A 24,606-nucleotide genomic window follows, 5' to 3' on the forward strand; every position below is an offset into this window, starting at 1 on the left:
GATTTTTAACGCTTGATATTTCAGTATCTACCAATATTAAACTCTTAAAGACTTGATCTCCTCTCATGTTCATTGACATAATTGAGAATTAGTTCCACAGTGGCTCCCATGAATTTACACCCAGGCACAAAAAGCAGAAACCAAGGCCAGATGCACAAAATTTCACGTCAGCTGGAATTCCCAGCTGTGTTTCTCATCCAAATTGTTCATGAAGKATCAGACTTCAAAAATGGCTCTCAGCCAAGCTGGAGCACTTGGAAYGTTTTCTAGACCTGCCCTCACCAAGGAAGCTTTCTGCCAAATAAARGAACAAAGAAGAAAAACACGTTGGTGGCAGGTTGGTTGTGTGTGTGAATATAAAACAGCTGAATTTTGTCTGCAAGGACTCAGACATTGAGAGTGAAAGGAACATTCCCAGTAGAGATGGGAGRGAAGAGTCAGAATTGTCAGGGATGTCCAAAGCAAAGGTTTTGCCCAGCTTACAGAGGGGGAGGGACTCAGATGAAGTGCCCAACTCACAGATTAGTGTTTTATAGCTAAATGTCATCCTGTCCCTTGGCAATGCCATCAGCTTTAAAATCAGAATGTGAAAAACCACCCCTTAAGTGGCTTTTAATTTAATGCCAAGGCATGAAACACTTAACACTGCTATTAAAAGCTGTACATGGGTCAGTGAATGAAAGTTCCAGAAGGACAAAAAYCCTCCCTCCATTTCAGTATTGCACAGCCACTGGCCTTCAATCCAACGCAGTCCTAGGGAGCAATTATGGTTGTCCATCTGAAAATACAGATGTTGCAACAGCAGCCTGCACCCCAGCACGGACATATCCCAGTTTAGAACAGACCACATGAAAGGCAGAAATGGAGACTGGGGGGTCACTGACAGCAATTTGGCAAAAGTTTGGGGCTCTTTGAAAGGTGGACTTGCCCCTATCTCTGTTCCCAGTGCCATGTTCACACCCTTCCCCTCACAGGGATGTTTTGATCACACACAGCCTCTGCAGAGTTGATCTGTTTGAAACTCATTTGTTCTTGGTGGGATCAAAGCTCGCAGCAGCTCYGGGTCTGATCCTGTGTCACTGCACAGAGGAGGCAGGAGGACAAAAGCCTTGGAAAGTGGGATGGGGAGAGGGAACAGGAGCAGGACAASGAGAGCTCTGGTTTAGATTGGCTGAAAGTGCTGTGAAATTGCACTTTCAGAGAGAAAGAGTTTGAAAGGACTGCTGGCAGAAAGGGGCTGTGAACAAAGGATTATATGCAGCTGTCATCCTGGAAACAGGATTTGCTATATCCTTAAGGACTCACCAATTTCTCTGCACACCTGAACTGATTCATGAAAATCAGGTGAGCAAGAAGTTTTATTTTTTCCTGAAAGCCCTTAGGAGCAACATTTCTTGTTGTGCTGAAGCTGAGCAGTGAAATGAGGTGCAGGAGAAACTCACAGGGCTGCTGTGGTTAAAAGCACTGCCCAGACTCCACAAGGACTTGGCTGTCCTTCCCCAAAAGGAGCAAATAATTCCTCAATCTATCAGAACCATGAAGCCCTGGACTTTTCTAGAAATGCATGAGATATTGGTGAGAGTTTGTGAACRAGACCTTCCCTTCCCTCCCTGCACACCGAGGACTGCTCAAACCACTGTTTGTACCCAGGGCTCTCAAGGATGCAGATGAACTTCATGGTAATTATCACTGCAGTTTTAAAGCATCCAAATTTGCTTCACTTCAGCAGCATTCTGYCACTCACTGAATTAACAATTTCCTAGCAATAGTGATGTGGTGTTCCAGCAGGAAAATGCTCCTCAGAATGTGCTAAGCCACCATATTATTGGATTTTGGTGTTTAATTCTGTAATATGCCATAATGTGGATATAAATGGCACAAAATGCACCAACTTGTTCACAACAATCTCATTACCAAGTGAAGCGATTGTATCAACATGTCTAAGTGGTGACGGTGATTTAAGAAGTCCAACATTTGGTCTTAAAAACAGATTATATTATTTATAAAGATCTGTGGGTGGAAAGGGAGAAGCAAAGCTCATCTGTCAGGAGAACAAATGAGGAATATATAACTCCTCCAAGGCATAATGACAGCAGAAAGAGGGATATTGTTTAAAACTGATGAAGAAGAGAATTCATCCTATTCATATCTAGAGGCCTGGATAGAGAACCTGGGTGTATTCCATTACAAGATAGAAAAATACACTCAATTTCATGAATAATGATATCTTTACTGCTCAGTGCAATTCTTCCTATACTTCTGAATCTTATGAGATAATAATTCCCAACTTTTGAAAAGACACCTCAYAGAACCTAAACACAAGTTTCAAATCCTTCCTAAAATAAATGGATGGACAAAAGCTCTGCTGTGTGTGCTGTTTATGGTGTTCTTCTGAACATAAAYGAATCAGCTTTACAAAAACCCACGTGAATTATTTAAAGGATAAGCATTCTCAAAAACATATATATATATATAATATATCACATTTTTCTCTTGTTCCTTTGAACAGAAGTTCCAGCATTCATCTGACCCTTTTCTCCCTGGCTGACACAGAAATTTCTCAGCTGAGCCTCTCAAACTCCCAACATCCCCAGAACCCCGCTGGACAGCTACCCCAGGCCATTTACAGAGGAGCTCTGGTCCAAAGCTAAACAAAAACAGAAATCCCAACAGCAGGTCATTAGTCAGGCTGTTTTTACCCTCTCAGAAACTTCATTCAGAGAATTTTGTCAGGRCCATACCTGGCCTTCCACGATCCACTTGGAGATGGAGGTTTTGCCATCRTATCCTGGGCGGAACTGAAGTGTGGCAGAGCGAGGGCTGATGTTGGAAATCACCAGGTTGGTGGGAGCACCTGGAAGTTCTGGAGAAACAGAAAAGTAAAGTGAAAAAAAAAGTAAAACTCTTCATCTAGGACCCAGTAACATAAGCTGAGATTCAGTGTCCAACACAAAAAACCACAGAGAAAAGTGCTCTTTTTGCCCCAATTGTGCTTATTTTTCTTTTCTTTTTGGCAGAGTATCACACACARCATTGCTATTTCTGCACCACATCGTTACAGATCAAATGAGAAAAGAAAGAGCCCATTTACAGAATCACAGGTGCTATTGTAGAGAAGCTTCCTAATGAACAAAACCTKTTGGTCCTGGGGGGAAGGCACTTCCCAGCTCCAGGTCTGCCAAGTTACCTAATTACACTGTACTTCTGTTTCCCCARAATWAAGTGACAATAATTTTTATGWATTAAAATWAAAAAAAATTAATAAATAGTTAAAATATTAGAGGACATACAACTAATAATTTAAAAAATACTCAAAGTTTTGGGTAGTATACTTATATTGACCTATAATAGCTGGGTTTTCCAGGGTATTTCTGATGTCTGAATAAAGTAGAGGATTTGTTTTTTTTTTTTTTTTTTAATTCCTGTAGTAAATGAAGAGGGTGGCCTCCTGCAAGGAAAAATCTGCAGTTTCAATCATATTTTTGCCTCCCATCAGTCAAAATTACAGTGGCACTTACATTTTTAATATCATCTGAAGTAACAACAAAAGCAAATCCAGGAAAGAGATTAAATACCAAATGTTTAGAATAAATTCTCAATGCTTACCTGCAYTTATAACAAATGGAAATAACTATTATCATCAGTAATTATCTAGTGGAAGGTGTCCCTGACCATGGCAGGGGGTTGGAGCTAAATTATCTTTCGGGTCCCTTCCAACCCAAACCATTYYGTAATTTTATGAAAAYGCTGCACTCTGTGCAAATGCAACAAGCCAAAAATGGGCAGGTTTTTGGCACCTATTTCAAGTATGCAACAATACCCAGCATTTCTTGGTTTTTACTTCACATTTGTGGGAACCAGGATCGATAAACKAACCCTGCCCAAGTGGGATAATGCTGTTAATCTGGCAGGCATGCTGCCATCAGATATCATGGCATTGATCCAGTCTACAGCTTGTCACAATTACCTATGATTAGGGAAAAGAAGGGCAAATGTACTTTAGGACATACAGAAAAGTTCAAAAATACTTGAGRAGGAAAAGCTAGATTCCCTCGGTGATGAACAATAACTGCTCCACTTCAGAAAATTCTACTTCTATAMCCAATATATTAACTGAAACTGCTTATTTGAGGTGTGAATTGGGTGTTCAGTTTGCTTTTTGTACTGGATGAGGCAGAGTGTAAAATTTTAAAAACAAAGTACAAAAAGGGGAAATGTACAGGTGCCCGAATGGTAACTCAGACAATGTGGGACAGAACTGCCTCCTCCCAAATCTTTTATCAGGCACAACTTCAAATTCTTGTAAATAAGATTTTAGTTTCACTGTACAAGGGAAACACTCATAGTTGACATAAGCTATACTACTTGCACAAGGAAAATCCTTTCCCCTTTAATATCACCCAAACTCTATTTCTTCCCCCAAAGCAACACCTTATGAATTGATTCAGACTCCATTCTGATGTCATTTTGTAAATGTCAAGAGATTCAGTATTGTATCCACTTTATTACTTTGTCCATTCCATTGTCATACCTACAAATTTTTTTTGTGTTTGTATTAAACAGCCTCAGCTTCCTGGAAATTTCAAACTGCAAATGTCTCCACGTTAACATTTCAGTCTGTTCCAAAAATCAAATTTAATTTCCAGGAAGAATTTCAACGCTTTACAAATAAAATAATTTTTATTACTGCTGAACTGACGTAACCTGTGACCTTYGGAACACAAAAGCATAAAAAACCAGCACATTTTGTTTTGTTTCCTGCAGGTTCACCAACCTGGGGGCACTCCAGAGGAGATGGTGGAGGAGGTGACCCAGCCGCTGCCCTGGGCGGTGACGGCGGCCACCTCGATGGTGTAGGTGGTGAGGGAYGACAGCCCCGTGATCTTGTACTCCAGGGTGCTGTTGGACAGGGTGCGGGCCAGGCGGGACTCGTTCCTGCCGTACACCTCCCAGGAGATCTGGTACCCTGCAAAATGAGCACCACAGGTCAGGKGACACAGCTCTCCTGCCAGCGCCCATACAGCAACCCAGAGAATTCCCTGGGCGTGCCTGCGGTCAGTGCTGGATCCTTGTTCCTTATTCCGCTCCTTGTGGTCACTTTCATAAACAGAAGAAAACTCTCCTTGAAGTAAACACCAGCTAAAACACACAAGCATTTTTCTAATGTTGTTATTTCCAATAAACAATTGATGCAGGCACCCTATGAGGCATCATCTTCCTATCAGGACGACATGAGGTCTCAACACTCTGCCTTTTTTTTTTCTAYGCTTGCTCTAAAACGGCCTGGAAATGTGGGGATAACCTGCCACAAAACTGAACTTGCATTCTGTGAGCTCTTTGAATCAAATAGGAAAAAACACTGGAAAATATAACACCTACTGGAATATCTAATTAGAAATCTCTCTGTGCTTAGCCGGGCTCCTCCCTTTGCAGGCTGAAGTAACCTTCACTGCTGTCTGTCTAGAAATACTTGGAAATCTGACAGTAACAATCAGGAAGGAACATTGTGGGAATCTTCTAGGAACTGAAAAACCTCTACTCCCCACCGCTTGTTCCTTGCACAAATCCTTCAGCAGGGTGAATCATTATCCTTTCTTTCAAAACCATCTTGGAGCCAATGCATTGTCCAAAGCTGCACCTGCCCTGACCTCCATATTATTCTTCTATCATATCCAGGTTTTCCTTTTTATCTCTTTGATAACCACTTGCCTTCCAAGAACTTTTGAAACTTTCCACTGTCTGATTCGCTCAATTTTACCTCCGAATCTGCTCGTCCTCCTCCTGCCCAGTCCCACTTTATTCTCATTTGAACCCATGTGAACCTCGCTGTGCCAGTCCCCAGAGAGCCTGTCTGAAAAGTTTGCTTGATTGCAGCTTTCTTTGTGATTTGACTCAGAGGTGAAAAAAAAAAATACACATAGCTCTTGAATGCCTGTGAAATTGAAGTGAGTGAAAAGGACTAACAGAAAGGAATCCCACTGAGTGAACCATGCACGAGGCAAACTGGCTAGAGAAACTCCCTACTGGGTTCCTGTTCCCATCATCTAAGAYGAAGAATTCAGACCAGTTGGTGGGCTTGAGGCTTTTTTTCCCCYCAATTTTTTAAAAAATAAAAAGACATGATAAGCTGATTAACATATCTGAATTGACGTAGCAAAATCCCTCATGGTATTAATCATCAAGAAGGCGTCATCTCCTGAGCTAAGAGCATGGTGAGACAAATATGTCTGAAGGAGTTTGAGAGGTGAGAGATGTTCTCCGTCCTCTCTTGTGAGCTGCCATCACTGACAGAGATTCATCTTAACCTGATTTTGCATGAAAATGGGCTCAGTGTGCTCACRCAGTCACTAATTATGTTTCAGGTGAGGGGGCAGCGATAAAGGGAAGTGATGCTTCAACAATTCCAGCTACACCACAAATGCTCCTCTGACTTTGCCCTACAGAGGGGAAAGGCAAAAAGCTCCTGAACGCTCATCTGGAACCAGTTTTAAATAAGTGAGTGGGAATTAATTAACTCAGTAATTTACCGAYGTCTTGGAAACATTGCAGTGTTTTGATTCTCTCTGGAAAGGATTAAGAATCATTTGCCAGAGCAGAGTTGATGCAGCACAGATGGGATTGTAACCTGTAGGAAGATTTTGACAAAATTTAAGGACTCTGTTGCCTGAATTAACAGAGGATGAGCAGAAAGGTGGGGGCTGACAGTCCCCAGCATTTGGTGCTCGGTGGAGAGGCATGAAGGAGCTGCAAACAGAAGGACCATCACAAACACCCTTTTCTTTCAAGAGCTGTGGGTGCAGTCTGTTCCAGACAATAAATAACCGGAGCAAGATAAGCAGGGGACTTTTAATGCTCCCTCCATCCATTTGTTGCTTACTGACAATAGAAAGTGTCATTCAGCATGCACCAGGCAATCTTCAGTGATTGAGATATCTCGTCTCCCATCTGGATAAGCTTAGGTTATACATCAAATGTTAGTGATTATTCTTTGGACATTTTATCTCTTCTCCCTTGTGACCACAGGATGAGACCCAGCTTTCCCGCCCATTAGGCACATAGTCCCTATGTATTTATTTTTTGAAAAAAGCAAAAAAAAGACATTCACCAGAAAAAAATGTCCTGAGTTTCTGTGTAAATTGAAGAAAAAGAAAAGAGGCAACATTTACTGTCRGGGATTTCAGTCCCCAATGTATAGTTAAATTCCAGTCATATAAAAGATGAGAACAGAAAATCTGTACATACACAGCAAGCAGACACGAAGCCAAACGYAATCAGGCATAACAAACACAGGAAAAAAATGCTGAAGGAAAGGAACAGCAACAACTGCACCCCCAAGTAACATTTGAGCCCCAGTGACTGGCAGAGGGGCAGGATTCTGGACCGTGTGGCTGCTGAGAACACGCTCCMTGTGTTACTGATGTGATCTCTGCCAGAAACAGGCGTGGGGAGGGCAGACAGATTTTCCAGAGGGTTTCCTCTGGCTCTGGTGTGAGTGAGGACAGGGAAGGTGCCACAGATCCTTCCCCCACGCTCTGGCACTCCACAAAACGCTGCCTAACAGGAACTAATGACCAGAGGAGTTTCAGAAATAATTTTCTGTTGATGTGGAGTAAATTCTCTACACGAGAGCACTACACCCAATCACAAACTGTCCATCCACATCCAGATCCTCATAAATCAATGTTTACTGAGGGAACGAGGAAGATACTGAGATTTACAGCAAGAGTAATGGGCAATTTCCCAGAGCAGGTTGGCTGCYGGGCACCCTCTCCGTGCTTCCCTCCTCCCAGCACCCGTGCAAGGAACAAGAAGGTGCAGTAAAGACATCAATGAGCAGAAATGATGAATAATTGCCTCCCTGAGCACTAAGRTCTCCAAGCAGCCCTCTCTAAACCTTTGAGACGCTCAGGGCATGAACAATTTTGCCGTTCTCCTATCCCAAATGCAATTTGCATCATTAAGCAGGTTTCTTTTTCCTTATAAACTCTGCTGGGCGTTTTCACACTGGTGTTTTGTCCTGAATAAGAGAATTTCCTCAGTTAATTCTTTCCAAAACAATTCACCCCAAATATAAYGCAGCCCATTGTTTGGTTCCACCATGTTTCACTCGTTCTGGGAGGGAGCAGTTTGTTTTTAGTGAAGTAATTCTGCAATACCAAGCACAGAGCTGCTACCTGATGTTTAATAAGGATCCGTATTACATCATCCTGGATGGAGGTTCCTAAATTTAAGCACTTGGACTTGAAAGGCTTTGGCCATACTCACTGAATCAATAGTGCTCTGCTTTTAGTAGTCATTAGTTTCTATTCTCAAACCACTTAAATCAGTGCATATTTCAGGGAGGTTTCCTTGGTGGAGAGGCAGGAGGATGATTTGCATGAGGAGTCCATACCCACTGCAAACAGCTCAGAACACACAGATACAAACAGTGCATGGCACAGACACACTAACAAGGGAAATCCTATCCCAATAATGACACGTGTCAAAGTTAAAATGCTTCAGGAAATTAGACTGATACATTTCAATGGTCAAGGGTCAGAAAATCTGGTTTTTTTAATCCCTAAAATGCAACACAATTAAAAAAAAAATTTAACATTTTAATGCTCAAGACCCAAAATACTTTGATCCACGTGAAATGATTTTCTCCCTTCCCAACTACCTCCAGTAATTTAAAATCTGGGAGCTTTTTTTTGTGCTTCAAAACCTTGAAAGCCTTTGTTAAATGGAATGTCCATCCTGTTCAACCGCAATAGTTTTCCATCTGAAAACAATATTGCCTCTGTTGATAAGAACTAGAGGTTTCCTCAAGTATTTATAGCTTCCTTTATGAAAWATAATGAAGTTGCTGCTGTTGTGTGTACGGTGGCATACAGTAAATAGATAAATAGCTTGTCAAATGGCAGCCTCATCAAAGGGAAACAAGAGAGTTCTGAACCCTTGTGATGGTTTATAGCAGATTAAGTAATGACATGCAAATTCTGTCGTGCAGCCCACAGCCAGACCACTTGATCACAGATGAAGGATTCTACTGATTTCAGGCTTGGTTTTGATTGCAAAATTCAGCACAGCCAATCCTGATTTTGCAGCTGTGGGGACCCCCACGTAGGGACCCCCCACCCTTGGGGCAAAGGCCAAGAACGGTCTCACAAATTTCCAAAAATTCAGTAATGCAGGTGGAGGTCATGGAAGATTTAACAAGACCAGAAACCCTGTGGGGAGCTGAATTCTAACACAAACTGCCTTTCYAGTGACCACAATCATGAGCTGCCAGTAATTGGAGCTGTACTTCGTGCAACACTCCCTGGTGACATCTCAATTACCCAGAGGAGGGGCCAGGAAATCAGCAATAGCCCAAATTCTCCCTAAATGCTGCAGTACACAAACAGCTTTTCACTGCAACAACACATCCCACCCCACACACACAGAATTAAACAAATAAAAACAGAGAGAGCAGCTSATACCTGTGATGATGCCATTTTTCTCTACAGGTTCTTGCCAGCTGACCTTGAGCGAGGTGTCCAGAATCTCGGTGAAACTCAGGTGTCCCACTGCTCCTGGCTCTGGAAATCAGAAAGGGGAAGCTGTTAATAGGTGAACCCACTTAACTGTGATTTAATTCCCAAGGCAAGGTTAGGGATGGAGAAATGCAACCCTGAGCCAGGGCCAAGGGAGGCTGAAATTGGTGAGAGGACAGTGCAAGGTGGGAAGAAACATGCCGGCCATCATCATGTCAATTATTTCACCCAGTTGTCATCCCAGCTGTGTGGAGATCTGACAGCATTTTCTGTTTTCCCTCAAGGATACCTGTGAGGTGTTCACCTGCAATCTCCTGTGCAGCAACACCAATAGCAATCCCCTCACTTGCAAAGAGCCTTTTCCCTATGCAAGGTCACAGCAAGGGCAGAGTCACAAGCCACTGSTTGGATAAATTCCCTCAAAACAACTCTAAAATGTCCAACATAATGGCAACTGTCTTCTGTAAAATGAATACAAGTGTGTGAAACTTTTTTAAAGCGTTTTTATGATGTAGCTCAAGAGCTCTTAAAAATTTCARGTCCCCAGTGTGCAATGAAAGAGCATAAAATGGAATGACTGTCAAGAATATGCCATCCTCCCTCAATTTTGATCTTCAAGGAAGACAACCTGACTGATTTTTGATCCAAATGCTGCTCTGTCCTCAATCGATGTACTGGAAAAAGGAGGTTTTGTTCACTTTATATTCACTGTGCTTGTGTCATTGGATCCCTGCCCGAGTATCCTCCAGCTCCACTGACATCAGTTGGCAATTTCTCCTCTGCAATTTCATGTTTTGTTTCCTCTTCAATTTAGTCCAGTCTCTCATTCCCCTCCAGCTATGACAAAAAGAGTCCAAACCCTGCCAGTAGGTCAGCTACACTCCCATTTGCAATTCTGCAGTCCCGGTGAGGAAGATTTCCAAATCCATTCTGCAGTACCCAGTAGTCAAATCACTACAGAAGAACTGCTGATCCAACAGCGATCCCAGGAATGCCCAACAAGAGCATGGAATGATGCACTGTGTGGGACCACGGATCTGCAGACATGGAAACCACACAGTCACAAAGCTTTGCTCCTGTCCGCCCTTGCAGGTGCAGCCCAATTTTAATGCCATCAGGTGGAGGYGACTCCAGGCCAGGCCAGGACACTTCTGACTGGATGTCAGCTTTTATTTGACCAACACCCCGTTTTTCTAAAGCATTGCCTAACTTGGCTATACAGAGAGAAAATTATCACCTGTGATCATGAAGGACAGGCCTTTTGAATCTTTTTTCCCCACCATATAAACCCTGAAGCAACTCAGATTCAACAAATTCTCCACCAAGACATATTAAACCATCCTGCATGAAATTTCTCCATCACTGTGAAAACCCAGGGAAGCAAATCTGAAGGATTAATAAATAAATAAATAAATCCTGCCCATCTCTCCTGCCAAGGCTGCCTGCAGCATACAGCTGGACACACCAAGAAATGTCTCAGATTATCTAGAAAAGACAAATCTGGCTCTCTCTTGGTTGATGTTTCCTGATGGGATTTTGTTGTGTTTAGAATGTTGTGTGAGCCAAACATTTCCAAAACAATCTCAATGAGACAGGACAGTGACTCTGCCCCTTCTCCCACTTTGTGGAATGCATATAAGGTTAATTTATGCAGCCTTTCCTTCAGCAGAAATATTAATTGTCTTTTTCCTTTTCCCAGTTGTTTAATTTTTGTGAAATCCAAGGAGTTTTGTGTCTTTAGTTTCTTACCCTTCTGCACTCACTGAGATTGACCACAGGGTTCAACARTGCTTGGAGGGAGAAGACAAATGAACTCAGCCAAAAAACACGTTTACAAATCGTCACTGGCTAAAGCTTTGTTTCCTTAGGAAAATGGGCAAAAAAGCTGATAGTGCACACAGGAACCTGCTGCACATTTCTCGTGCTTTCACCCCAGGACACAAGCTGGATTTCAGATGAGCAGCTCTCACAGATTTCTGGTACTTAAATTCCCACTTCTGCTTTAAGTCTGCAGCCTGCTCTTCAGGCACAGTTCTAGCACATAGAGGAGACCAACCATAACAGGAAAAACCATGGGAAAGCAATTATCTCCAGGTTCCTTCAAAAGTGTCTCGTGAAAAATGGGATTAGCACTTTGAGCCTCACTCCTGTGAATGTTAATGGTGACCAGATTCTTCTTTATGGGAACACCGACTAACCTAAAGGATCCCTATTAAGGCACAGCAGTATTTCTGAAAACAATATCTTAATGGATGAATTAGACACTTTCTATTATGGTTTGAACCTGCAGATGTGCAGCAGTGCTTGTGATGCTCCCAAAGCACTGGCCAGAGCCAAGATCACTGTGGACACAGTCGGCTGTGAGGGCCACTGCAATTTATCTGCATCAGACAAAACCTGCATTTGTTAGGCCCAAATATGTCTGGAGAAAACAAGAGGCCACAGACACCAAACCTTCTTCTGATGCAGGAAATAATTTATATGTGAAACCATCCTCCTGATTTTATTTCAYCCTGCCTCCAGTTCTTCAGAATGAAAGGTACTGCCTTGTTGTGATCCTGGTTCTTTCACACAAACACTTGCAATATAATACAGATACAGACATCTTCAATATATTGAATAACAGCAGGAAACCATCATAAATTAATCATTGACCTCCACAGGAAGTTCCAGTGCTCAGTTCCTAAGATCAATTCATATTTTTTTGGGTGCCTGAACACGGATTTAAGAGCACAAGGATTCGCAGACATAAACAATGCATTGTGTGTTGGCTGAACCAGACCAYGGAGCTCTCAGCTAATCATCAATATAAAAAAAAAAATCATCCAGGTTTAGTCCACAATGAAAAAAAAAAATCACATATTTGCCATGGGCTAAAAGAATATCCATGGAAAACTGGCTGAGGTCTTCATCTGACATGAGGTCACTTGAGAAGAGATTGCAAAGGGTCTGTGAACCAGAGGTCAAATTTGAAGCACAGCAATTTAAAAATTCGGGTACTCACTGTCTTCCAGGGTGCGCAGGAGCTGGGGAGGGCTCCGAGGGCCGTCCCCCGGGGTGGTGAAGCACAGCACTGAGGTGTAGTAGGTGGTGAATTTCTTCAGGTTGGTGATGCAGCCGCTGTGGACGCCGTGGAAATCCGGAGCGATGGTGACCACAGTGACGCTCTCTGGAGCATCCACCGGCCACGCCAGGAGCTGGGAAATTTAAACACGGATGAGTYTCATTAGAAGTTGTGTCTGTTTGGAATCAGCGTGCGCTTGGCTGCCAAAACCATCTTAATCTGATTGCAAAGAACCCTTTGCAATGCTGTTAAACTCCTGTCAGCGCTGATGCCGAACAGATGGATACAGCGCTGCGATACTGGGGGCATGTCTGTAACACTCACTGCTGATGGGGCTACACCAATACTGCAATTCTCCCTGGCTGCTACTGAGCAATGCCAMAATTATGGAAAATTATTATTATTCAGATGACATGAGCCTTTTCTCTCATCAGCCCGGCCAGTCTCTGCAGCTGAAAGGAAGCTGAGGGGAAAAAAAAAGTGCTTTTAGTGCTACTCTGACATAAATGCTTTATCTTATTTTCTTTAAAGATCCCCTGTCTGGGGAAGTTATTGGGATCAGAGGGAAATAAATGGGGACACACCCCCACTCCTTCCCCTCCCAGACCCCACCCAGCACCCCAGTGAGCATCCCTGCCTCACAGGCTGGGAGCATTACAAAGCTCAGTGGACTGGGGACATCCACACTGTAAATGATTCAAGCGGTTCTGGAACTACAGAAAGAATGGAAAATGGTTGTAAAGATGATTACTACAATTTTCAGCACCTGAGTCCCAAAAGTTAGACTCCGAAAGACATTTTCATGCATTTAAAATAGGGTGCTTGTCAGAGGAGCTCAGTCTTCCAGGTTTCATTCATCTCAGTGGATGTTCTGGGAGATCAATATCTCTGAGAGTGCAATACCTCGTGTGTAGGTACCTAAATGAGGACTTAAAAAATTCATTTTTTTGGCAAATKACTTTGAAATTTTGAAGCAATTTTTGAAATCGCCTTAAAGGCTTAGGGGTCTAAAGCTGGAAACTGTTGATGAAATTTTTATTTTGTCCAAAAGTCCTTATCATGCGGCTTACAGGAGAATGTTAAAATTCCAGGCCTRACTCAGTACCTGTGTAAATCGTGCTCCTTGTATTGATTTCAGGCTCATAAACATGACTAGATACCTGAAATTAATAAGCCATATTTGACACATTTTGCCARTGTCTAGAGTCTCTGATAATCAGAAAGCACAGTTAGGGAACTATTAGGAGTAATTTCGTTAGGAGTATTTCATATTTGAGAAGGTGCACTTTACAACTTATTGAAATGCAAATAAATTTCAAAGAAAAGATAAAAGTGTAAAATGGTTGAAGAGGATAGTAAGTTTTATTTTCTTTTCTAAATCACCTCTGTGGATTACAATTGGCATTTACAACTTTGGAGGACTGAACTCTTTTTTGAGTGCATTTCATTACATGTTCACGAGGAAACTTGCAGAAAAAACAGATGAACAATTTTGTCAGTTAAGGGAAACATTTGGTTTAATCCTTAAGAAAGGCAAAGGCCTGGCTTTCACTACTAGAAATGAATAAATGATACACAAAGTTACTTTGTAGAAATAAGTAGAAATGATATCACACAGTCTTCGGTAAAGCTGAGGCAATCTACTGCAATCAAAGAAATCACAATTTTGATAATTTCAGAAGTTTTCATTGGTCGCTGACWGATAAAAATTACAATTGTGCTTATTTTATACCATTGCTGAAGAAATGGAAACATAAATTAGAGGCAGCTATGTGATGAGATGAAGCATCCTTAGACTGAAACTCTAAATACAACAGAGAAAAAAAATCTGAAATAAGACTTTTGCAAATCTGGGCTCACTGTGCTTGGACCAGAAAATTATAATGCACTGCAGTCCACTGAACTCCAAAAGTGTTTTCACTCTCCAGAGTGTGAGCAGCACTCTCTGCTCTGTGCCCTGTAACAGATATTCCCTGATTAGTAAATCCTCATATTTCCCAAATCATCCCAGTGGGAAAGTCAAGGCAAATATTCATTGTGATGCCTTGGTTCCCAGTGAAATGAATGGTGATTCTGCATTAGCATAAACAGAAACCTCAAGGTTGGTTTTTGGTGGCACAATGACACGTCTCCTGTGGTGACTTTCCAAACTGACATGGATTTGCTTTCCGGCTTTGGAAACTCTCCAGGAAAATGACAAAGGCAGAAGGACTTCTAGGCTATGACACATTCCCTTTCCAGAACTTACATAAATTGCAAATATTAGAATCACAGAATGGTTGGGTTGGAAGGGACTTTGAAGATCATCCAGTTCCAACCCCTGCCATGTCCTGCAGGGACAACTTCAGTAGATCAGGCCGCTCCAAGCTGTGTTAGGAGCAACAACTACTCATTTATCTCTTTATTTTAGCCATGTAAGATACCCCTGAAAGCACAGAGTCACTTTGGAGATTCAGAGGTTATCAGGCTGGAATTTTGGTTTATACATGGGCTGGTAAGGCAGAGATTACATGAAGTTTTTACTCACCTTGTATCCTTGGTTAATGCCGTTGATGAACTGCTGGGGTGGAGGGTTCCAGAAGAATTGGATGGTTGTGGAATTCACGGCTTCAACCTGAACGTTCTGAGGTGGAGCTGTGGGCACTGCTCCCAGGCAGCAGAGAGGGAACAAAATAAATCAGAGAGGAGAGGGAATGAGGGGAAAAAGAGAAAAATTAACACAGAACCCACTGAGTGTCACTCGCAAGTCACGGAGTAATAACAGCCTTGAGAGAGGGATGCACTTCCTGTGAAACAGCAGTGATTTGGAAAGCTGGGTAATTGGGTTAATTTCTCATCCTGTGTTGGAGATTCCTTCAAGGGGAGGAGAAGGAATGGTTTCTGCAGCTTTATTATCCTGCAGATGAGTTTCTCAGAAAGACTCSAGGCAGGAGCTATGTAAGGATAGGTGAGCACAGATCTTTCAGTTATCCATGARTGCACAGAGAATGAAGAGTTTCTGAGAGAAATTTCTTGAGTCCTTTAATGCTGCTCAATTCCCCAGATCTGACAACAAAACACGGAGTTCGCACAATTAAGGTTCTAATTGTGAATTATAATCTGGCAAAAGCATCTGTTTATTATTTACTGCTGCTTAAAGAATTAGGACCAGTCATAGCACATGCAATAAAGATTTTCCTTGGGAATTGGGAGATGTTCTCATTTTATCTTGATATGATATGCATTCATGTATATTGAATTGATTATATATATCCTGAGCCAATACATCCTCTAATCTACTAAAAAGTTGCATAAACATTTTATGCCAAGGATTTAATTAGACAGATGTTTTCTCAATACAAAAGAAAGCATGGAACATAAAGGCATGCTGCCTTCAAACAAAAAAATARCACTTAAATATTTCACCATTTAATATAATGTCTCATTCCAAGCAATTTCTTCGACTTACTGCTTTGAGATGTCATTTCTATAGTTCTCAGAGGGAAGAATATTAATAGACAGGTCTTYTTTTCTGAAATTATCAAGCTTATAGTAATTTTAAGGAGAAAACTGCTATCTGAGTACAAAAAAATATGGACTAAGACACTTTAAATCCTATAAAATAAGCTTAATAACGCTTCAAAAATATTACTATTGACAGCCATGTGCATTTGTATTCTATGAAAGAAGAACTATCCACAAGTGGTTTTGAAGCCTGGAAGGCTTTGTTCCCTCTGCTTCCAAGGGAAAATTTCTACCAAAGCCCAAYGATCTGTGCTTTTAAGGAGTATCCACAATTCCCACTGAGAAATGGTGCTTTCCTCCACACTTTTCAAAAACAGGGCAGGAACTTTTAAAGTTTCAAACTACTCTTTGGAAGATGAGTCTTTGTGTGGAGAAGAAACGAAGGAAAGAAGTTCAAAAATGCAAAACTGCCYCCTTTTCCACCAAAAGTTAGATTTGTTTGGAAGAGACATAAAGGGGCGTTACTCTGAAGTGGTGCAGACACCACACACCTATCAGAGACATCCACAGCCCAGAAATACCAACACAGAAAAATGGAGAAATCCTCAAAGATGTCARGTTTGAAATTACAAGAACATCCACTCCCATGCCCTCTGCCACTGAAATTCCCTGAAGATTTCTGCCACGGCTCCACAACTTCGCTCTGCACACTTTTTTAACCTCAGTAKCTGCATATTAGTCAGAACTTTCTTGCCCTAATTTAAAACTTGATGTCACGATTTATGAACTATGCATAATTATTGAGTTCTGGAAGCAGAGTTTATCTGATGGTACTCTAAATTTTCATTAGAATCYGGGCCTTACTTCCTGCCATGTATCATAATTCCCTGTGTGCTTTTGGAAGGTTATACTATTATCTGAATGACCTGTAGACATCATAAAGTTTTTGTAGTTAAGAGATTCACCAAATCATCCTGAGATACAGTCATAAATATTAAAGTCGCTCTGCAGTCATAATGAGTTGCGTTGGCTACCGTCCCCCCCTAAATGCGTTTTTTCTTATTCATGTTCTTGATGAAACTGTTTATTATGAGAGCCACAAGATAAATTTGAATCTGCTTTTGTGTGCAGTACCTTGTATAATTAATGGTTAACATGCATAAAGTTTCTTAAAAGTCAAAATTCTTACTCTGCTGCATATTTGCATATTCAGATATTGCAACTGCCTGAGATTTGTTACTGCAGAAGAAAATTGTGTTACAGGTCTTTGTGTTGGTTTGTTATCAGAAAGTCACCAGGATATCACTGATAGATTAATCTCCTCCTGTCACGAAGGCTAAATCAGCTGAGCATCATCAAGGTCCAAGTTTCCATTTGTGGTTCTTACAGGCCTTTAAAAAAGCTCAGGCAAACACTTGAGGATAGGTTTATTGCAGATTTAGGAAAGTGGATAACCAAATGCATTAGTTATTTCTTTTAAAAAGGGAAATATTTTCTGTTCATTAGGAGATAATTTCCTGAAATGRGAATATATGATCATAGCAGAGAAASTACCTGCTGCAATATGAAAAATGATAAAGATTATGAACAGAGAACGTAAAACCTTCACAATGTTGGAAATCATGATTTATATCACAATTCCTCCTTGGATATCTTTATTGAAAAATCAACATCAGCATCTCAATTAATGCATTTAAAAGATGGAAAGAACATGGTCCATCTGATATGCATAAGCTTAATTATACTGCAGAAGACATCATGTAAYACATTTTTATATTTTTAATCAGTAAAATATTGGCATTATAATCTCAAATTTACTTCAAAGTGCCAGTATAAAATTCTCCTTTTATGTCCTGATATTAAAGACTTCCTCGGGTATCAGTGCAGTTCTGCATTTAAAAAAAGAAAAGAAGTTTGAGGGAAACTGAAGCAGAATTGACCTTTTGGTCACTTCAAAACTCCAATACTTTTCCAAGATCATTGAGAGTAACTTACTGAAGCWGTGACTGTCTGCACAAAGGATTTTCTAATTTAGTGGTAGATATCTGTCCTCTCCCTACAAATTTGTTGTCAAGCTGTACAGAAGCTGCCAATGTCAAACAGGTGTTTCAAGAGTAATCCCCAAGTATTTACACTCCCAGTTTTAAAACCTGTACTTCATCACGTTTCCAAGCATTCCAAAGCCATCTCACGGTGGAGATCCATCTGGGAGTCATCTCAGAACTGCAGATCAAATTGGTCAGACACAACCAACTGTTCCTTTCCTCCTGATAAAGTTCACGTGGCTGGAAATCTACGGAGAGCTCAGCCCCCGGGACCGCGGGTTAATGTACGGCATTCTGAGTGGAAAAGGTCATGGAAGCACTCTAGATAAAAACCATTAAAAGGGTTTCACTGACAAGATAATTGAGAGGAGGGAAGGCACTGAGGTTAAGCATGTGGCCATGTAATTATTCTGTCTCTAGCCATGTGCAAATAGCATGTAAATCCTGCTGAGTTTCTGACAACCCGACTCCTGCTCCTAAATATAGATCTTCAACACAGCCTTGGGAAAAAGGCTCYTCTGGAGCTCTTGACCTTTGAGGTGGCAGCTTCCCTGTCTCAGGCAGTCTTGTGGGGCTGCAGGTTTTCCTCTGTGTGACGATTTGGTTGTTCCTTGAGGTGCTGAGCTGCACATCCCATGGGAGCAGTAGGAATGTGGAGCCTTGGAATTCCTCCTGTGAAACSTCCTCTCTGTGCTCCCAGTGRTGTTCTGGGCTGTGCTCTGAACTGSAGTGGGTGCATAGGAAACGTGGTCTCTGTAAGTCTTGACATCTGAAAATCTGAATTCTTAAATTCAGYGTGAGATTTGGCACCAACTGATGAGTTTGGCTTCTTGCGGCAGGGAAACACCTCCTTTCTTTCTTGCAGTCTCTCACACAGACAAGATTTTATTTCTGTATGAGAGCAAGGGGTCAGGGGCCTCACTGAGACAATTGCTGATTTCACCACCTTGTAAAATAATTTAAAAATAAAACAAAAGCAGTGGATGGGCAAATGACACCTAAGTGAGATAAAAATCCAGCTACTACAACTCCAACCTCTTTCTGCAGGAGCAGCCATGGGGGCTCCAAGGCTATTGGAAGGTTCCCCACAGGAAGGGAATGAGGGCCTTTAAGATATTTTTTGCCAAGAAAGCCCAAGGAAAAACTAAGGAAAGTATCTTTTCACTGAGATAAAAGTGACACTCTGCATCCACAGGTTCCTTTTTCAAGATTATTTCCTACATAAAGCAGGAAGCTTTCAGTTAACTGGGTTTCCTCTGGCACTTCCACCTCAGTGATCTACATTTCTCTGATTCATCTCCTATTGCCTGAGGAAGAAGCTGCTTTGGACCTGGCTGAACAGACTCCTCTTGCTTTTATCCTTCTCTCCACCATCAAGACTCACTGAGCTGGTGATTTTTATTCAGGAAGGGCTTTTGCTCAGAATTTCCTGGCCTGGAGAGGTGTCCATGCACGGCACAGAAGGGAAAGCAAAACAACATTGAACTACACGGTGAGATATGTGAGGTTTGGGACATAAGAGGGGCTTTTGGGATGTGCATCAAAGAAAGATATGGCATTAAAATCAGAAAAAGAAGTGGGTTAATGTCAATGAAGAGGCTAATGGAAGCAGTGCCTCTACTTGTAAACCTTGCCCTGCCTAAATCTAAGGCATGGCGGGAGTTGTTCAAAGAGAGAGAAGTTCAGGAATATTCACATTAGTGAGATAAAAGGGACTGACATGGAGTAAGAGATGGAAGTTGCAGTTTTATCAATTCAACCTGCAGAAAAATGTAAACACTTCCAACAGTACAGAGCAGAGACAATATTGCCACCACAGAAAGATGTTTATACCTTCACAGAGCTATTCTTATATGAAAACACATTGGGAAATTTCAGGTTTTCATATGGGAACGAAAAGTCCTGCAGGACACAGTTTAAATAAGTAAAATTGCCCGATGCAGAAGGCTGGCACAAATCCCTGTGAAAAGTAACATCAAAGCAGGGAACAGCTGGAGAAGCTCTGATGAAGAAAGACCTATATATACAGAGCATCAAAGGAAGAGGCTGAATATCCCTCTGAAAAGACTTTCAAGATTTTAGAAACAGTCAACCTGCCTGACCCTCGTGCTGGGATGTTCAGTGCTCTGCCAGTAAGTCTTTCTGACATTTTATCTGGCTGACATTACGCACCAGTTTCCCCCAAGTTCAGATCCCTCAGCACCTCGTGAGCTTGGCTGCATCCTGGAAAGAAGTTGGTGATTTTCGAGGAGCTCAGAGTGGCTGATTAGTTTTCAGTGGCTAAAGCAATGCCAGAGGACTAATAAGGGATTAATAGACTAGCTCCTGGTATAAATCCACAGCTTATAGGGCCACTCAATATCCCCTATGACAAAGGTGCCAATATGCTGATGTGCTCCTGCCAATGGGTTGATCTGCTCCCGGGGTTCATTTCCTCCCAGGCTCTGGCTGCACTGCACACTTGATTAGTATGAGGTGTTGCAGGTATTTTTCATCTGCAGACAGACAGGTTCTTGCCAGCACAGCTCACATCATTTAATGTGTGTCAGAGCAGAGGCAGTGGTGGTGTGGTAGTAGGAGAGGGGGATGGATGGGAGTGTGTGTCTTTGACATTTATCTCTGCTCGTATTAAAATCAGAATATGATTTACAAGGCAGTTTTACACATGGCTTTTTCTTACTCCTGCTGGTTCGGTTTAGGAAGGACATTCTGGAGCAAGAAACAGCCACTGGATTTTCCTGTCTTTTCCCAACTGCAATAAATATAAAGGAGCAGAGATTTGGACAGCAGCACTTTAGATATAGAGACTGGATATTAATCCAGTTTCAAATTAGATTTATACCAACCAGACTCCTTTTCAGCCCTAAATGTAAAGAGGCCTCAAACTTTTTAAAACAGGACCTGTGCCTTTGGTGAACCCAGCAAGGTTCATAAGGAGATGGCAGCATCCATGAAGCASTTATTAACAGCTATTAGCAAATACCAATATGAAATAAATCCGAAATCTCCAGTTTTTCTTCTATGTTTACCCAGCACAGAGGAATTACATAAAGACAAAGAGGCCATTGCAGGTTGGCCTGCAGTCTAAACACTCTTGCTGATTAACATGAATGCAGGACTGACTACACCTAATTTATAACAGAGGATTTATACCCTTATAAATGACAACAGACAGCCAATCAATAAAGGATGATAATAACWGCACATAATATCAAGGGAAATTAGAGTCAATTACAGGGTTTAAGAAAAAGGAGTGTGAAGTCCAAACCTGGGCCTTAATAGATGGAAGGTTAAGGTGCTATGATAGCTTAAAATGTGCAAATAAACAAGGTAATGAATTACAAGCATAATCACAAAAGGGATTCAAATTCTGTGTGCAAACCAATTCTCTGCAGAGCTCGGGCCTTTAGTGGGATAGAAAACATTAATCCTGGCTGCRAGGAGAAGACTTTAAGAAAAACATTTCAAGGTCTGCTATAAATACTTCTAGAATGAGGTTGAGTGTGCCTAGGCTCCTCTAAACTATGAGACTTCACATGCCCTAAGACAAAATACAGATAGTTCCTTCTCTAGTTGTTGTGGTTAATTAGTGTTGCATATGAATAATCTTTTCCTAAAGATCTCCCTACACCTCAGACTGTATCTAATCATGYTATAATGTACTCCTAGTAACAATTAACAAACAACTACATATCCTTCGCTGATTGAAAATTAACTGATGCACTGTAAATCTGCAAGTTTTTAAAACAGGGTAATTGTTTTATGGCCAATGAAGTAGAGCCCTTGTACTGTCCAGTGCTTAGCATCCAGCACAACCCTGCAATTATGGGAATATATGGAAGCCTTAAGGACCTGGCACTTAATTATCCTACAGATTTTTATACCAATCTAGAGGTGTAAACATGCCTTATACTGGTTGTAAAAAGTAATTACATATCCTTTTGTTGGTGTAATTTATACTCTTCTTAAAGCACTTAGAAAAGTGTGGAGRAGCTGTAGCATAAAAATCAGGGCTTTAAAGAACATTTCATCTTCCCCTTTGCAAGCGTCTGCACCATTCCTGAAATGCTTCTCCACAGGTTGTATTTCTCTCCCTACACTTTCCTTACAATTTATTCCATGTTTCTAAAACAAGAAATTCTGTGATTATCAGAACTAATGCAGCTGTTTTTTTCTGTCTCCTGTATTGCATATGCAGCATCTYGCATGCCTTGGCCATGATAAAACCAATTCCCTGCCATATTTTCTCTAACTCTCCTGGCAGAGTAACCTCAGCCCCTGCCTGTCACAGGTCCCATAAATCCATTCCCCAGGACCCCAGCTCTCATCAGCATTTCTATTTATTACTTCTGCTGCAGCTGACTCTGACCTGCCAGAGTGGCACCGCGTCATCACGMGGGTCAACACAAACTGATAATTTTTGTCTTCACTCACAGCTTTTCCWACAACAGAGATAGAGCAGAGCTTCTGCTCCGCTCAGGAAGAGGTTTGAAATTTGAATTCTGAAATCTGCTCAGGCATTCGAAATTTGCAGGTCCATCAAATTCGACTGAAATGACCGTTCATTTCCCAGGTTTTTAGGTGGGACTGCCAGAGAGAACATCCCCCGAGGAAACCGCGCCAAAGCTGGGATGACGAAGGAGATCCCAGTGGGATTTCTTACCTCCCTGCAGGGTGTACTCTGTCACGGGCCTGCTGAAGGCTCCCAGCCCAGCTCCGTTGTAAGATGCCACCTGGATCTCGTACTGGGTCCAAATGATCAGGTCTTTCACCAAACAATAGTTGATTTCTGCGCTGGTGATGTTCTTGTACTGGTACTCTCCTGGGAGCCCAGCCAGGCGATACCTACCAGATGGGGAGAGAAATTAGCTGGTTAATGAGATGGTATCAATCAGRGAAAATATCCTGATTGGCAAAATAGCTTCCTTTGTGAAGAGAAAATATGCAAAGTTCCACAGCGGAATTTTACCAAGAATAATGAAAAATAATCAGGAGGAACAGAGCAACTTCTGATAAGACCRTATCATGTTTGACTGCTATAGTGTTCATAATCTGATCTCGCTGAGATTACAGGCTCAGGGCTAAACAAAACGGGTATTTTATCCTGTTTTATGGTTGCAGAAAAATTACAGCTTTTTAAATGTGGCTTGTCTAGTAAAARCTGTGATTTAGTACAAAAAATAGCCCAGATGTGATTTTTATCAGAGYGCTGCTGTAAATCAGCCCGAGAAAGGTTTTTTTCCTTCACTTCTGAAATCTGAAAAAGGAAGAGCTCAGAGGGCTTTGACCTTCTGGACTCTCAGCCATTGGCATCCTTGGCTTCTACCAGAATTCACTTCACAGAGTAATTAAAATAAGGATGGAATACAGTTGAGATTTAAGGGTTGGGTAAGCACTGGAATTCCAGGAGAAGGGTTGTGTCAAACACAGGTGGGTGGTAAATATCCTGAAACTCTTTCTGCTGAGATATGAGAAGCTGAAACATTGAATATATTTTCCCATGTAAAAACTGTATTCCAGAAAACAGAGCCCCTTTGATGTGTCTCTTCAGGCCAACAAACTACAGAGAAGAACTAAATTATGGAAAACAAACAAACCTTGCAAATCTGTGAATGTGAATAATACTGTTTGTTTTCCTTCCTTTAGGAAAGTGGTACAGTGRATGCTCACAGTATGCTAATTCACAAAAAATCCAAAAAACAGAGGCCAAATAAGGGACACGAGGCATTACTATTCCATGAAAAAGATAAATAGGGAAACATTTGTATTTTTATTCACCACACAACTTTTATACACTCTTATCCATCCTTTGCTTCACTGCAATCACCAAGAGTTTAAATTCATTTAAGTTARATTGGTGAAATATTTATGACTAGAGAATTTCACGTGTTTCAGCCAGAGATTTTCATTCCAAAGTCCTTCTATAAAGAGATCAGTTCTTAATCACTGACAAAACCTCGATTTTCTGCTGCTTGCCTGACCATCCTTTAGCACACTTAATATCTGTAATGCTACACTGGTGTGATTCCATTTATGAAACAGAAATGGAAATAAAGAAACACCAGCCCTCAGCTGCGTTTATTGAATGCCTTGCTCTCCCTTTCTCACCTCCTGTGCAGGGTGTGTGCTCCCTGGCAAGGCAGCTCTTATGCAGCGATGCTTTGTCTCCTGCCCAGCAGACAAGGTGTAAGTGCTCCTGTGATTTAATCTGTTCTGCTGTTAGCATGGCAGACCCCTAAATGCAATACTGGCAGTGAGAAAAAGGGCAGAGGAAGGAGGCCAGTTCAGAAATGTCATGTCTTCATGATTTTTCTCACCACGGACTTTGATGTATACTCCACATGACTTGTGCAGTGCACCTTCACTTTTAAAGATCAGGTGTTCCATCAGTTTAGCATCTTGCATGTCCTGAGCTCTGAGTTTCTGGAATTCCTGGTGCTTTTCATTCTGCTGTACCCTAATTCTGCAGAAATCAGCGGAGGAACACTGTTCTTCAGGGCATATTGCTGTGACCACACAATTCAACTGGGAAGAGCAG

The 24,606-nt window shown here is 41.6% G+C and overlaps 1 protein-coding gene across 1 annotated transcript in view; it reads right to left on the reverse strand.

Annotated features, from left to right (window-relative positions):
- Positions 1–24,606, reverse strand: part of SDK1 (sidekick cell adhesion molecule 1) — a 375,512-nt gene that overhangs the window by 91,412 nt on the left and 259,494 nt on the right. Inside the window, exons 17-22 of the mRNA XM_057369831.1 lie at positions 22,732–22,913; positions 15,107–15,222; positions 12,520–12,712; positions 9,462–9,560; positions 4,775–4,966; positions 2,742–2,863 (exon numbers count right to left, since the gene is read on the reverse strand). Of these exons, the coding sequence (XP_057225814.1) occupies positions 2,742–2,863; positions 4,775–4,966; positions 9,462–9,560; positions 12,520–12,712; positions 15,107–15,222; positions 22,732–22,913 (904 nt within the window). The remainder of the gene's footprint in view (positions 1–2,741; positions 2,864–4,774; positions 4,967–9,461; positions 9,561–12,519; positions 12,713–15,106; positions 15,223–22,731; positions 22,914–24,606) is intronic.

This window comes from Malurus melanocephalus, unplaced genomic scaffold, assembly GCF_030028575.1.
Source record: "Malurus melanocephalus ecotype Western Australia unplaced genomic scaffold, MMel_1.1 scaffold_115, whole genome shotgun sequence".
Taxonomy (NCBI): domain Eukaryota; kingdom Metazoa; phylum Chordata; class Aves; order Passeriformes; family Maluridae; genus Malurus; species Malurus melanocephalus.